Source organism: Colossoma macropomum, unplaced genomic scaffold, assembly GCF_904425465.1.
Source record: "Colossoma macropomum unplaced genomic scaffold, Colossoma_macropomum, whole genome shotgun sequence".
Lineage (NCBI taxonomy): Eukaryota > Metazoa > Chordata > Actinopteri > Characiformes > Serrasalmidae > Colossoma > Colossoma macropomum.
In genome coordinates, this window is record NW_023494786.1 from 34,739,404 (window position 1) to 34,756,022 (window position 16,619).

Here is a 16,619-nt window from a genome sequence, read left to right on the forward strand (position 1 = left end):
AAACCAGTGTTTTTTTCCCTCATCTAACATTTTTTCAACTTTGAAAGTTTTATCTCCAGACACATTTATTTTTTGCAGCTCTTGTTCATAGAAACGACCTTGTATAATATCACCATCATAATCTTTCAATCTATAAACAGGCGGGTGTCGATGGATGCGATCTGATATGGTGAAAAATTCATGTGTATAGTTCTCCTCATAACCCTTTGTAAATGGTCCTCTGACTTTAGAAATTCGCACAAGATTGCCAATCTTATACTTAAATATAGTTTCCTTGTCTAGTTTGTTTTTCACACCATACAACATTTTAAACACAATAGATTCATTTTCTTTGGTTACATTGACAGGCTTCATTTTTATACTCCTATGATAACTGTTGTTGTACCCACACATTATGTCTTGTAAAACATCAATGTACCTTTTGGAATTTATAGCTGTTAGATATCGCCACATATGACTTTTTAGAGTTCTATTAAAACGCTCTACGACACTAGCCTTTAGTTCACTACCTGTAGCAAAATGCGTAATTTTGTTTTTTGATACCAGGTTTTGAAAATGTTTGTTAAAAAACTCTTTACCCCTGTCAGTCTGCAATTTTTGAGGCACTCTACCCTCGGCTAGTATGGATGCAAACGCGTTAGCGACTTCCAAACCCGACTTATTTTTTAACAACCGGACCCAGGCATATTTGCTAAATATGTCAATACATGTCAGCATATATTTATAACCATCGTTTTCCTTTGAATATCTGTTCATATCAACAAGATCGGCTTGGAATTGCGAGTCAATACTGTATACTATAACCCTGTTTCTTTTGTAATTATGCCGTATGGGTTTGTGAAGCATGTATGCATCCTCGCCAGCTTACCAATCTGAAACCTGTTGATCAGACAGACGCACACCTGTATCCTCTAAAACAGTCTGTTTCAAGCGATTTTTAACCACCTAATGAACCAAAATTAGAAAGCGTATAATAAACTGATTTCATAAGATCTGACATGTTGATAGATGCTGTCGTTGAAAATAATTACCCAATTTTCATTTGATTTACTGTTTTATTCACAACTCACAACGAATCAATGAAATCTAGAAATGTCAAACACACATCTACACTTTACAAACATTAATTGGTTTCTTTGCTGAAAGTTTTATCACACAAACGTCTAATATGTATGTACATAGGCAAAGTACGTGACTGATTTTTGCTGTATCATTACTCTTAGGCATAAGAGATAAAATCTTACTGATAGTCACATAGGTTCATAACTGTGTCAAGTGGCACCATTTATCTGATGCTGATTTGGCAATATCCATTTGATTCTTGAAATTTTGTAAAAACGTTTAGCATCAACATCATGCACGCTATTAAAGAGGCTAAAATCATCCACACAATCGTCAATACATTTATAAAACAAATTTGTCAATTCATAGTTCACACGGTGTTTCAACACATGGTCCGCCAGACGCTGGAATCCACAAACATTCCCCAATTGCCTTAAACAGTACTGCAAGTCTTTGAACCTGTTTTCCAACAGTCAACAGCGTCAGCGACAAACTGTTCGGATGTTTGATCAACCAGGTTTTCTCTTATTTCCTGTAGCTTTTCCACAATGTATGGCTCACACTGTAATTCACAGACAATTGTTTCAGCACATCCTTGAATTTTTAGAATTTTCAGATGTATTCCAAAACACTAGAAGCGCAACTATGGCATCTTGTAACTCGGGTGTGAACAATGTCCATGTTACATCTTTATAGTATTTTTCAAAGAAGATATCTGGCGCAAACAGGCATGAATGTCGAAGTTGACTGGGGTGTTCCACTTCACAAGCGAGACATGTTTCCTTCAGTTTGTTGTTTATGATGTGTTGTAGGATTACAACCACAGCAGACTTTATCAGTTTTAATGCTGTAGTGCATACTTGACCATCATCGGTTGGATCAGATATAGTTTTGCATTCAGGAGCTTCTACGAGTGTTTCACCTTGCAGGCAACGTCTGATGTCTAGACACCAACCCTTCCAACGGTTCCAAAAGGTTTGTCATATTCATACTTCCAAGATTGTCACCGTATTGATCCAGCCAACTGTTGTCTGACACTGTGTTGATCACAGCCGATTCATCATAGCTGTAGTTCACAACGCCACAACCCGTGTCGAGCAGTGCATAATCAAAGTCCGGCACTTGATAATTTTTATACCACAGAGGCCCATGGCTGTTGGAATGGTCTGCTGGAAGAAAATCCTCAAAACATGTCGGCTTAAGTGGTAGACCTTTCTTGACATTGTATGCCCTTTGAATGGCTGGGGTTCCCTTTTAATAAACACAGCGGGAAGGCGGTGATACTGTTTGACCCTCCCCACATACATCATAAGCCAGAGAATCAAATAGATTAATCTTAACACCCTTGAAGTGTTTGCGAGGCCTGCAACCAAATGCAAAAACCAAATTGGTTTCACTACCACTAGAACTAACAGTTGGTGTAACTATAGAATCTCTAAGAAAAGTCTGATGTACACTAGCAACAGACATTTTGCAACAAAAAAAAACATACAAAACCACCGGTGGGGTGACTGCTTAAATACTATATGTAAGCCACACACACACACACACACACACTCAGGTGTCATAAATTGTGGGGGTGTGTGGGTGTCGTAAAAACTCTGTTGACTTGTCAATCAAAACTGACCTGTCAATCAAAACTGACCTGTCAATCACAGGGGGTTATAAATTAAGCGTCATAAATCATGGGTCATAAATCACTCATTTGACAGAATGTGTATGATATATACTACTAGAACCATTAGGATTATAGCCTTGCACTCTAAAAAAGGTTGGGTGGAGATCCCAGAGGGGAACCGTCAGGGCCCTCTACGCTCTCAGAGAGGGCTTAAAATATTCTAAAATATTTTAAAATTGAGCAGTTCTGGTTTTATCTGATCATATTTTATTAATCAACATCTAAACAAATACAAATCTAAGCTACTGGACTGTGAAGGGTTAAATTGGAGAAGCCCCTCTGTCTCCCCCTATCAGAATTTTGCCATATCTGCTGTTGCTGGAAAGACTGTTGGTGATTTGGTGGTTCAGCTATAAATTTGCAGAGGGCCAAGCAACAGTAATTCACTGAGAGACCAATTTCAAATGACAGTAAAATTGACCATATTGATCATATCGTTCCTCTAAATGGGTGGGCTTTGTTATCGCAAACTTTATGACAGGTTCCGCCCGCTGTGGAGACACACAGGCTCTGGGGATACGAAGCTAGCAAAACAAGCTAGCTAGCTTGTTGGTCTCTCTCACTCTGTCTCTCTCGCCTTACCTCCGTTCTCCCTCTGTCTCTCTCTGTCTGTATCTCTCTCTCTCTCTCTCTCTCTCTCTCTCTCTCTGTAGAGGTTATTCTATCTCACACAGACTCACTGAGGATTCATCATAAATCCAGAATCCAGCGTAGAGCGGTTCAGTGAATGTGGTGGTGAATGTGTGTAGGTGGGTCAGTGTGTGTGTGTTAGGGGAGATGGTGTAGAAGGACAGAGTGCCGGACCCCCAGTCCAGATACACTCCTACTCTGTTAGAGGGGGAGGGGGGGGCAGGTAGATCAGTTCTCTGTTTATTGTGATAGACAGAGTATCTGTTATTAGAGCAGTTCAGACTCCAGGAATGATTATTCCATCCAAACCCACAGTGACCACTGCCTCCTTTCCTCCTGATTCCTCTGTATGATACTGATATTTCAGCTCTTCCGCTCCACTGAACCTCCCAGTAACAGCGTCCAGTCAGACTCTCCACACTCAGAACCTGAGCACAGCCATCAAACCTGTCTGGATGACGTGGATACGATTGATCTTTTCCCACATTCTTCACCTTTCTGTTCCTCTCAGACAGAGAGAGACGACTGTTCACTGTGTTTGGATCCAGAGTGAGATTAACAGCATCTGCACACACACACACACACACACACACACACACACAGATACACACACACACAGATACACACACACACACAGATACACACACACACACACAGATACACACACACAAACATTAAAATTCTGTTTTTGTTTCCTTTGTGTGTGTGTCTGTGTGTATATAATGTTTGTGTGTTTACAGTGTGTGTGTATGTGTGTAAGACATGAGAGTACATGTGTGTATAGTACATATATATATATGTGTGTGTGTGTGTGTGTATATAGTGTATGTGTGTGTTACATTTCTTCAGTCCTGGTTTGATCCTGATCTTCCCTCCATGATCCACCCTGAAGAGCAAACACACACATTTATACATTCATTAAACTTCACATCAAATTAAATCCAACCTAAAATTAAGACTAAAGCAGATTGTTATGGTATAAAACCCACATAAAGACTAAAACAGATCATTACGGTACAAAACTGCCTTCAGACCTTACGGTCCAGATAAAACTTAAATTAACTCTAAAGCACACTGCTAGGCTACTTAGCTCTAAATCACACTGCTAAACCACACTGCAAAGCTAGTTAGCAATATATGTCACCGATAGGCTAGTTAGCTCTAAAATCACATTGCTAGGCTACTTAGCATTTAATTGTGCAGTTAGGCTAATTGGTGCTAAATCGCACTGCCAGGCTAGTTAGCTCTAAATCAAACTGCTCATCTACTTAACTCTAAAATCACACTGCTAGGCTACTTAGCTCTTAATCACACTGCTAGGTTAGTTAGCTCTGAATCAAGCAGTTAGGCTATTTGGCGCTAAATCACACTGATATGCTAGTGAGCTATAAATCACACTGCTAGGCTAATTAGCTGTAAATCAGGCTGGCAGGTTAGTGCTAAATCACACTAGCTAGTTAACAGTACATCACAGTGCTAGACAAGTTAGCTCACACTTCTAGGCTAGTTCGATATGAATGAAACTGGCAGACTAGTTAGCTCTAAATCAAACTGCAAGGCTAGTTAGATCTAAATGAGACTGCTAGACCTTTTAGCCCCAAATCACACTGCTAGTCTATTTGGCTCTAAATCACACTGCTGGACTAGGACGTGCTCTGTCTGTAAAAAGTTAAACTCAGTGTGTAAGATGTGTTCAGTCTGTAAGAAGTTAAACTCAGTGTGTAAGATGTGTTCAGTCAGTCTGTAAGAAGTTAAACTCAGTGTGTAAGATGTGTTCAGTCTGTAAGAAGGTAAACTCAGTGTGTAAGATGTGTTCAGTCAGTCTGTAAGAAGTTAAACTCAGTGTGTAAGATGTGTTCAGTCTGTAAGAAGTTAAACTCAGTGTGTAAGATGTGTTCAGTCAGTCTGTAAGAAGTTAAACTCAGTGTGTAAGATGTGTTCAGTCTGTAAGAAGGTAAACTCAGTGTGTAAGATGTGTTCAGTCAGTCTGTAAGAAGTTAAACTTAGTGTGTTAGACGTGTTCAGTCTGTGAGAAGTTAAACTCAGCAGGTAAGATGTGTTCAGTCTGTAAGAAGTTAATCTCAGTGTGTAAGACGTGTTCAGTCTGTGAGAAGTTAAACTCAGTGTGTAAGACGTGTTCAGTCTGTAAGAAGGTAAACTCAGTGTGTAAGATGTGTTCAGTCAGTCTGTAAGAAGTTAAACTCAGTGTGTAAGATGTGTTCAGCCAGTCTGTAAGAAGTTAAACTCAGTGTGTAAGATGTGTTCAGTCTGTAAGAAGGTAAACTCAGTGTGTAAAATGTGTTCAGTCAGTCTGTAAGAAGTTAAACTCAGTGTGTAAGATGTGTTCAGTCTGTAAGAAGGTAAACTCAGTGTGTAAGATGTGTTCAGTCAGTCTGTAAGAAGTTAAACTCAGTGTGTAAGACGTGTTCAGTCTGTGAGAAGTTAAACTCAGTGTGTAAGACGTGTTCAGTCTGTGAGAAGTTAATCTCAGTGTGTAAGATGTGTTCAGTCAGTCTGTAAGAAGGTAAACTCAGTGTGTAAGATGTGTTCAGTCAGTCTGTAAGAAGTTAAACTCAGTGTGTAAGACGTGTTCAGTCTGTGAGAAGTTAAACTCAGTGTGTAAGACGTGTTCAGTCTGTGAGAAGTTAATCTCAGTGTGTAAGACGTGTTCAGTCTGTGAGAAGTTAAACTCAGTGTGTAAGACGTGTTCAGTCTGTGAGAAGTTAATCTCTGTAAGACGTGTTCAGTCTGTGAGAAGTTAATCTCAGTGTGTAAGACGTGTTCAGTCTGTGAGAAGTTAAACTCAGTGTGTAAGACGTGTTCAGTCTGTGAGAAGTTAATCTCTGTAAGACGTGTTCAGTCTGTGAGAAGTTAATCTCTGTAAGACGTGTTCAGACTAAGAAGCTATACTCAGTGTGTAAGACATGTTCAGTCTGCAAGAAGTTAATCTCGATGTGTAAGTCATGTTCAGTCAGTCTGTAAGAAGTTAAACTCAGTGTGTAAGATGTGTTCAGTCAGTCTGTAAGAAGTTAAACTCAGTGTGTAAGTCGTGTTCAGTCAGTCTGTAAGAAGTTAAACTCAGTGTGTAAGATGTGTTCAGTCGCATTTCAAAAATACACATCTACAGAAAAACATTTCAGTCAGTAATGTGTATAATGTGTATAATTACAGTCAATCTCTATAGAGACAGTAAGTCAGTAACTCACTGTAGTGTCTCCAGTTTACAGTGTGGATCCTCCAGTACATCAGACAGCAGCTTCACTCCAGACTCTCCTGGGTGATTATAAGTCAGATCCAGTTCTCTCAGGTGGGAGGGGTTTGACTTCAGAGCTGAAGCCAGAGAAGAACAGCCTTCATCTGTAATCATACAGCCAGACAATCTGCAGAAAGGAGGAAAAGGAGGGACACATGGTACTTACATACAGCAAAACCCAGCTGCAGTACAGAACAAACACAGGGAACACCAAATTCTGTAAATATCATTACAGACTGACCTCTAGCCAGTTTATAACAAAAATTGAGTGATAATCTTGTTGTTATTTTCGCATTAATCTATTTAAAAATGGGTTGCAAACCACAAAGATAGCCCTACTGTAGCCCACTCGCTGGATTCAAGATGGCCAGAAAATGAACCTGCATTAAAGAGAAATGAAGAATACTGGCTCCAGCTCTCCACATTGGAAAGTCTTTTAAAGAGTAAACCAAATTTGAATCAGAAGGAAACATTATCTGTGACCACATCACAAAAATCAATTTCTGAGATCTAAAACAACATCTAGATGAACTAGAGGCATTTTGGAAGCAAGAGCTGTTTGCTGGTCAATGATGAAAAATGGAAATCTTTGGCCACCATTGTTGTTGTAGTTACTCAAAGTAAAATAAGTTGCTAATTATTTCTCTCAAAATAAAATGTGATTACATTATCACTACACTTTACTTGTATGTTACTCTGTAACCTATTTCTGCTCCTGTCTCTAGTTCACCCTGTGTCAGCTTTCAAACCCACAGTTACACAGTTCACATCTGTCTCAGATGACTGAGTTTCAGTTTTTTGTGCAGTGTTTTAAGTTTGTTCCTTTCCCTTCTCTAACTTTGATGTGCCTTGCTGGTCTCTAGTATTAGAGGCCTAAGTTTGATTCTTGCACAGGGCCAGTCAGCCCCACTACAGGAGCTCACTCTGCTGGCCTGAGCACTGAGACATTTAGCTAAAATAAAGTTCAAACACTGTTCAAATTCAAACACTGTATTTTCATTATTTTCTTTCATATATTTCTCCTTCTTCTAATCTAATGTCCTATAAAATGTCCCATCTTTATCTTCAGCCCAGGTGATTAAGAGGGAAGAAAGCACTGCTGGTTTGTTAAATGGTATCATACACAGTGCAGTGAAAAAATATTTGCCCCCTCCTGATTTCCTCTGATTTTGCATATTTGTCACACTAAATAGATTAGGATACTCGTATAAAATGTAACAAGAGACAAAAATAACTAAAGGAAGCCCAAAAAAGTTTTAAAAAGGTCATTTAAAAAAGTAACTGCCCCATAAACTTAATAACTGGTTGTGCCACCTTATGCAACTACAACTGTAACCAAACACTCAAGTTATTTGTTTTAATTCAACCTAGGCTTTTGAACATGGGGTGTTTAACATTACTATAATGTTAAAAAGTCAGTAGCGTTCCTGCCTTTTTGATTGTGCTGGATCTCATATTGTGAGTTAACAGATCAATTCTTTATTTCTTAGATTCTGTTAGCTTTTTAAAAGCAATGCAATAAAATCTCAGTTTTAGGACAGCCATGTTAATGTAAGTTAAAACAAATCATTCTACAGTGAATTGGGGAGGTTTCTAATAATTTCATTTTTTTAACTTGTTTCGTACAAACATGTTTTGTTGATTTACTACACAGCTTTATCAGAGAGTCTAATGGATTATTTATATGGTGATCATTTGAAATTTGTAAATGAGTGAGGGTTATGTTAAATTTCTGATCTTATTAGGTGTCACGCATCCATCTGGCTCTGAGACACACTTGGACAGTTTGTGAGGTATTTTATCACTTTTGATCTGCTGAGTGTTCTTTTGTTGATGACTCCTGTTTTTGATCATTGTTGTCTGTTTTCTCGACTCTTCCTTTTTGCCTGAACCTTTGGATTGTCTGCCTTTCAAGATGTCACTGTTTATGACCTTTTTGCCTGTTTTCTCAAATCTGCCTTTTAGCCTGGCCCTTTTGGATTGTTCACCTGTTATGTTTGTCTTTTTGTACTGGTTGTGTTTTCTGGATTTGACCCACGCTTGTTTTTTGACCACGAAACTGGACTCTGATTCTATCAGTAAAGCCTCCTTTGACGTTTTTAACCATGAGTGTCTGAATCTTTCTGGCATGTTACATTAGGATATTTTACCTAATTGCTCCTTTTACTCTGCTGTTGAGATGCTGTAAACAGACATTATTCACATTGTGAAGCTGTGAGCATTTCAAATGTCTGTCCCGTGCAACTATTATTAAGTATAACATAAATGCAGAACAGTAATTAAAAAAAATAGGCCAATGACATGGAGAACACATCACTGAAGCTCTCACAGACCTTCAGCATCTCCACTGATTCTCAAGAGTATTAGGATTTAGGTGAGGATTAGTATCAGGGTTAAGTTCATCACCAGGGTGAGCGTTAGTTTTAGGCTATGGGATGATATGGTTAGGTTTAGGGTCAGGGTCAGTTTTATGTAGATTAAGGTGAGTTTAATAGATATTTAATTGAATGTAAATTAAATGAAATAAGAATCTACAAGGCATCTACAGTGGACTCTGCTAGATCCGATTCCTACAGGTTTACTCAAGGAAATTCTGCCAGAAATAACCAAGCCTATTCTGTCAATAATAAACTCTTCTCTTAGCCTTGGGTACATCCCAAAATCTCTTAAACTAGCAGTAATTAGACCGCTGATTAAGAAAGCTAACCTCGATCCATGCGAACATTCAAATTATAGACCCATCTCGAATCTCTCCTTTATATCTAAGATCTTGGAAAAAGTTGTAGCAAAACAGTTAAGCTCCTTTTTACATAGGAATCAAATACATGAAAAATTCCAATCTGGTTTTAGGCCACATCATAGTACAGAAACAGCACTAGTAAAAATTGTAAATGATCTATTATTATTTTCTGACCAAGATCATGTGTCCTTGTTAGTCCTCCTCGATCTTAGTGCGGCATTTGACACAATAGACCACACTATCTTACTAGACAGACTAGAAAACCTTGCAGGGGTAACAGGAACAGCTCTTTCCTGGTTCCGGTCCTACCTCACTGATCGGTATCAGTTTGTTAATATAAACGGTGAATCATCTGTTCTCACAAAAGTAAAATATGGTGTTCCACAAGGCTCTGTTTTAGGACCTGTATTATTCACTTTATATATGCTACCACTGGGCACCATTATCAGTAGACATGGCATAAACTTCCACTGCTATGCCGATGACACTCAGTTATATTTAGCAAGCGACCCAGATGATAGAATTAAACTTAGCAAGATTGAAGACTGTATACAAGACATAAAGGACTGGATGTCGAGTAACTTTCTCCTTCTAAACTCAGATAAAACAGAGGTTCTGCTTCTTGGTCCAAAAGCGGCTAGAAACAAACTGTCTAATTTAACACTTAAACTTAACAATTCCTCAGTTGCGTCAAGCTCATATGTAAAAAACCTTGGTGTCATTATAGACCCTGATCTGTCCTTCGACACACATATAACTAATATTACTAGAACAGCCTTCCTGCATCTTCGCAATATTGCTAAATTGAGAAATGCATTATCTCTACAGGATGCAGAAAAGTTAGTTCATGCATTTATTACTTCAAGGCTAGATTACTGTAATGCCCTGCTGGCTGGATGTCCCAGCAAAAGCATTAACAAGCTTCAGCTAGTCCAGAACGCTGCAGCCAGAGTTCTTACTAGAACCAGAAAGTTTGACCATATCAGCCCAGTTTTATCAGCCTTACACTGGTTGCCAGTAAAATTTCAGATTGATTATAAAATTCTCTTGCTGACTTATAAAGCACTAAACGGACTCGCCCCGCTGTACCTGAGTGAACTTCTCTCTCACTATGAACCATCCCGCCTACTTAGATCACAAGGTGCTGGCTTACTATTAGTACCCAGAATTAATAAAGTTACGTCAGGGGGGAGAGCTTTCTCATACAAAGCCCCCCAGCTTTGGAATAGTCTTCCTGTTAATGTTCGGGACTCAGACACAGCCTCAGTCTTTAAGTCTAGGCTAAAAACCTACTTGTATATTCAAGCCTTTGGTAATTAGTTTTCCCTGTTAGTTCTATACCTGCCAGAGTCTCTGCTAACACTGTAATTTGTGATCGGTCACCCATTACAGAACTGACTCTGTGTGTTTTCCTCTCTGTGTGTTTTCCTTTCTTTTCTTCGCCGAGTTGAACAGCTGCCCATCCTGTGCGTTCTGATGCTGCTGCCTTTTCTGCCTCGATCGGGTGCCACTGCTCGCCAGCCCTCTGGACCGGGTTACCAACATTGAGCCTCCTGCTGTTCAACGCCGTGCAAACCTCACCCTCACAACCTGACCCCACTGATACTACTGCTGTTGCTGCATGAACTATTCAAAATTATTCACTTGAACCAATCAATCATTCAAACTAATTCAAATTAATCAATCACCCATTGACTGTGTTTTTCCTCTCTTTCTTTTGCCGAGTTGAACAGCTGCCCATCCTGCTGCTGATGCTGCTGCCTCTGCTGCCTTGATCGGGTGCCACTGCTCACCGTGCAAACCTCACCCTCACAACCTGACCCCACTGATGCTGCTGCTTCTGCTGCATGAACTGAACTATTCAAATTAATTGTTTCCTTCACGTTTTACCCTGTTTTTTGTACTATAATACTTTATACTAACAATGTTTACTATCCGGTGTCGACCAGAGGAGGATGGGTTCCCCTTCTGAGTCCTGGTTCCTCTCAAGGTTTCTTCCTGTTTCTCTTAGGGAGTTTTTCCTTGCCACTGTCGCCACTGGCTTGCTCATGGGGGCTCGGACCCGGACTTCTTTTTGTAATGCTCATTTCCTTGTAAAGCTGCTTTGTGACAACACCTGTTGTAAAAAGCGCTATATAAATAAACTTTACTTACTTACTTACTTACTTACTCTCCAAATGAAGTGTTACCTAATAATAAAATTAAACTGAAAAGTAAAATAACTAACATCATATCTATAGTTGCAGGCTGAGTGAAGATGGTTAGAGTTTAAAAGTTTAAAATGGTGGAGTGACACCAGCAAGCAGAGTTTTAGAGTTTTCTGGAATGTTTTCTGGTTCACTGGTGCACTGAAACGAAAAGCAGATTTTCTCAGCTCAGTAAAAACTTTAAGAACATGACCGGTGATCCAGTCACAAGAGTGATTTAAAGGGCTGAATATTTTCTGCAATTCCTGAGAAGCTGAAGAAACCCTGTTACATTTAAATTATTTAGTGCCCCCTGTGGCAGCCCCTGAAAAATGTTATTAGGCTAGGCCTGTTCATATTTTTTTGTGGTCAAAAGTTTTTTGTTTTTAATCTTTCTCATCAAGACATTTCACTACAAACCTGGGGCCTGTCCAAAAAAATTACTTACATCAGCCTTGGTCAACCTTGATGAGTAGAGAAAGTACAGGACAGATGATCCAGATGTAGCCTGTGGGACATTAGGTCCCAGCTGGGAAGGAAACAGGAGGGGCACTAGGAACCAGCAGGAAGGTTAGTTTTCAGAGTCGGGAGCAAACACGAATATCTTGAGCTCTTTCGAGACCTGTAGTATGCTGGCATTGTTCAAGCAACATGCTCAGAACACCACCGTAGTCTGGAGTATTCCAACTTTTATTCGTGTGTATGCAGTGGAAATGGTACGTGCGATTGTTTTAGCATGTTTATTGATGTGCACAGTGGTAGCTTAAAATCTTGTAAAAGCTTACTGGGTTGTCTTATTTACTCTGTAGCTGAATGCAGTCTCGGTGCTTTGTCCTGCTTAAATTGTCAGTAATACTGGGGAGGAAGGTTGGATATACAGGTAACTGCATTCAATTGTTAAGATAAGCAATGCCAGTGGGGTTTTTAACGAGGTGGCTTAGCATTGCTTTAGTCCCAAATGCTACACTGCTAGTTGTTCTTATTGAATATTTATTATGTTTAGCTAACTGTGGAGGCCGGTGACAGAAGGAAAGCTCTCAGAGGGTGTCAGCAGACACAATTACTGAAATAAACTACAAAGAGGTAGTGTGTGTACACAGTGTTTGCAAGAATAACTGGGACTAAGGCTACAAGGCTATCGGTGCTAATAGGGTTTCTAGCTTAACTTTACTGGAAGTTTAGGCTGCTGCAGCATTTATATATGTGTGTATATATATTGAAAACTACCTTGTTTCCTTTTTGTAGAGAGGGCCTGAAGACCAGAGTGCAGACATTGGTGTAGATACTGTTTTTCCCACCTTTTATTTCCTTTGTTTTCTTTTCTTTGGTTTTTGGTGTTTTCTTAATACCATAATGACCTAAGGTTTTACCTATTTAAATTGGTAACAGTAATTAAATGTAATTTTATTTTATATTACCAAGTATCAAATATCCCCTTATTAGGGCTTAGAATATTTTGTTTCTTTGTCCATCTAATTTGAACGGTGGTGATTGTGGATAGGAAGCTCAACTAGCTCTGTCTAGTTTTATTTGTGTGTGGACCTTAATTTATTCTGAAACTCGACATTTGGAGTGAATATATACATGTTTGGGGTTTGTAGATTCAAATTTAGGGGTGCATTGAGGGCTGTGATTTTCTTTATACTGAGCAGTGTGCTGTTGCACCTATCCAAAGGACACCACTGGTATTTTTAGCCCTTGCTATATTTTAATAGTCATAGTAGGAGGCAGAAATCTTTTTCATTTTAAAAAGGGGGATATTTATATATGTGTAGTGATTTCTTTTATGTGACCTTTCTTTAATAAACTTATGGTATTAAGCCATCAGTTGTGTGATCCATGTATGTTTAAGTGAAACTGTGCTGGGGAAAAGTACTGCTAAACAGGGTTCTCCCGCCCTTCATAATTAGGGAGTGGTGTAATCTGTATTTTACTTGGTAGTAGAGGCCACACATAGATTTCTAACATAGCCAACAGCTTACAGACATTGGAGCACAGTATTCTCAAGTATCTCCGCACCCACAAGCCTCCAAACATATGCCACACCCTATACCTTATAACTCTTATCCGGAGTTTAAAGTTGAGGCCTGATCATATTTTATATTACATATATACAATTAGGCTATGAGTTTGTGAGAGCGACACAGTGGATTATCTTTGATTAGCTGTTCCAACATAAACCGATTTCTTATTCCTTCTACAAATCAAAACTAAACAGTGAAGGTAAGCAGTGATACCAACTGCTGTCACTTTGAGTCAGTAGGTTTCTTCCATCAGTTACAGCACTGTTTCAGTGTAGACATGTTTACATGTTTTTATGTATAACAATAGTCTGGGTTTGCTATTGAGAGAAAGTATATGTCCTTTCACATGTTTTCTTCGATGCTCCAACATTTGTTATTCTTTTCTTGTGTCAGCTGTATTTACTTACAGTTGTATGTCCTTTTGTTTTTACCCCCCCTGAGGTGAGGACATTGCCCCTTTAACCTTGACCCCTTCACCTTCTCCTCTAACTTTTGATCCTCCCTCCTTTCAACTTCATCCCCTTCCTATTTGCTCCCTCCCCTGACCCTCAGTATCTCTACTTAAACCATGTCAGACTGTGTGTTCGTTGGACTGGTGACAGACTGATGACCAAGCTGTGTCTGTGCATGATTCTCTGCAAATATATGAGTAAAACTCGAGATCTGAAGATCCAGTCTCCTGACTCTTCCTGCTGAATTTCTAACACTATGTGCTAAAGCTGCTAGGCTTACCACAACACTGAAATAGCAGCACACTGACCATGCTGTTGAGATCTTTTGGAAGAAATCCAAGAGATTTCTGAGAAAATTCTCTTACCTTGTAAAAAAGAAATGACATTTCAAATAAACAATTACAATTAAAATATAAAACTATTTAAACAATGTGGGTGTAAACAGTGTGTGAATAATTTCGTTTGAAAATGTACTCTGACTTTTTTAAAAACAAAGCTATCAACAGTGTCTTCAAATCTTTGTCCTCTAATTTCAAGACGGATACTATTACCAAACCTTGGAGATATTCCTGCTCCACCTTTAACCTAAAGTAGGTTTAAGTTTCAGTGCAAAAACATTTAAAAAAAATTTAGAGTTGTTTCATGTAGTCTGTGATCATTACTTAGCCTATCACAGCACATGCTAAATACTAGCCATTACAATAATGTTCTTGTATGTAATTAGAATTAGCTTAATAGCAGAAACAAGAAAACTGACAAAAAAACTAAATACAAAAACGTTGTTTTGATTTATTTACTGGTGGTAAAGTCTTCACAGAAAACTCACCTGAGTGTCTCCAGTTTACAAAATGAACTCTTCAGTCCAGCAGACAGCAGCTCCACTCCTGAATCCTGCAAGTCATTGCTGCTGAGGTCCAGCTCTTTCAGGGAGGTGTTTGGTGATTGTAAAGCTGATCCCAGATTTTGACAAGCTTTCTTACCAAGACTACAGGTGTATAGTCTGCAAACAGGCATTACAATGTAGCCAAAGACGGATTTATAAATACAGTAACAAAATAGGTATACCGTATTGTTTAGATGACATGGTACTAATTTTTTGTGTATTTTTATATTATTGTTAGGGTTAGAGTGAGAGAAAAAAACAGAACAGTACTAAATAATTCTGGTTAACATTTTGTGGCTCATCAGCTTATTTCCATTCAAGAATTAATTCACAGGAAGCTCACCTGAGTATCTCCAGTTTACAGTGTGAGTTCTTCAGTCCAGCAGAGAGCAGCTCCACTCCTGAATCCTGAAGGTCATTGTTACTCAGGTCGAGCTCTTTCAGAAACGAGTTTATAGATTGTAGAACTGATGATAGATTCTCACAGGAATTTGTGGTGAGACCACACCCAGCAAGTCTGTAAAAACCAGAATATATATAGTACATAGTGTAATCAGGAGAACTGTAATAGAATTACTTTAGTCTCCATTTTCTACTTTGTCCTTACTTTCAGAAATAAGTGCACAAGATATCCATGGCTTCATTTATTCATCCATGTGATCCCATTTAAAACAGAAAACACAGCTATTGTTTTTCCTCTCTAAGTAGAAGTTCCTGTTTAGGACCTTAAAAGTCCACAAAAATTCAGCCAGTATATGATCTAATTAGACTTAGAACCGATCTTGCAAAATACTGAAAGAAGCATTCCTGAATAGATTAAGAGAAAAAGAATACCATGTTCTTTCAGCAGCACTTTATAGTTTCCGTGTGTTTTTATATTTCAAGGATGGGTAGAGAAAGAGATTCAGTAGAAGTCTAAAACCATGTGAAATGAATATTAAATATTGAGCATGAATCAGAACATACTAGTTCAGCTCTCCAGCCCTGCCACTGGCTGCCACACAACATAAGTGATGAAAGAGCCAACCCCATGCTTAACAAATGGCAAAAAGTTCTTTTATTTATTTATTTATTTCCAAATATGATTTTGATGATTGTAGCATGTTCAATTACATTTTACATTTACAGTTATGTCTATTTTACCTGTAAATTCTTTTTACCGCATGAAATAATTTTTGTAGGTTGGACTAACAAGCCACTTTTTACAATTTGTTGACAAAAAGGATTTTAGTGCTGCACAGTGATATGCAAAAGTGAAAATAAGTTAACACATCTCCTACAGCGAACACACTCAAATATGACATGTTCCTGTGAATTTTAGGGCACAAATCTCTTTGTCTGTTGAGTTTAAAGGTGAGACAATTGAAAACCGTACTTTCACTGTACTTCCTTCAAATGCAAATCTTGCATTTGTGGGTGACAAAACAGGACAAGTTCTATTTCTATTATACTATTTTTACCTATGGAACCTTTCCTTGCTATTTTTTCTCTTGTATACAGTAAAAAACATTCTTAGTTAAACCTAAAAAATTACTTAATGTGGTAACAAGTAAATTTACTATTTTTTTACTAACTAAACAATTACTTTGTTGATTTTTTTTTAAATCAAAGTAAATTGTAAAGTTGAGTACAGCTACTTCAATTGTTACCACAAAGTATTTTTTTTTAGGTAGAACTGAAGAAACTTTTGGCAGTGTAGCTAAAACAGGAA

At 38.4% G+C, this 16,619-nt stretch overlaps 1 protein-coding gene across 1 annotated transcript in view; it reads right to left on the reverse strand.

The window, feature by feature from the left end:
- Positions 1–1,018: 1,018 nt before the first annotated feature.
- Positions 1,019–16,619, reverse strand: part of LOC118826817 (NLR family CARD domain-containing protein 3-like) — a 32,603-nt gene continuing 17,002 nt past the window's right edge. Inside the window, exons 6-7 of the mRNA XM_036597839.1 lie at positions 6,596–6,750; positions 1,019–3,962 (exon numbers count right to left, since the gene is read on the reverse strand). Coding sequence (XP_036453732.1) covers positions 3,397–3,962; positions 6,596–6,750 — 721 coding nt within the window. The 3' untranslated portion in view covers positions 1,019–3,396. The remainder of the gene's footprint in view (positions 3,963–6,595; positions 6,751–16,619) is intronic.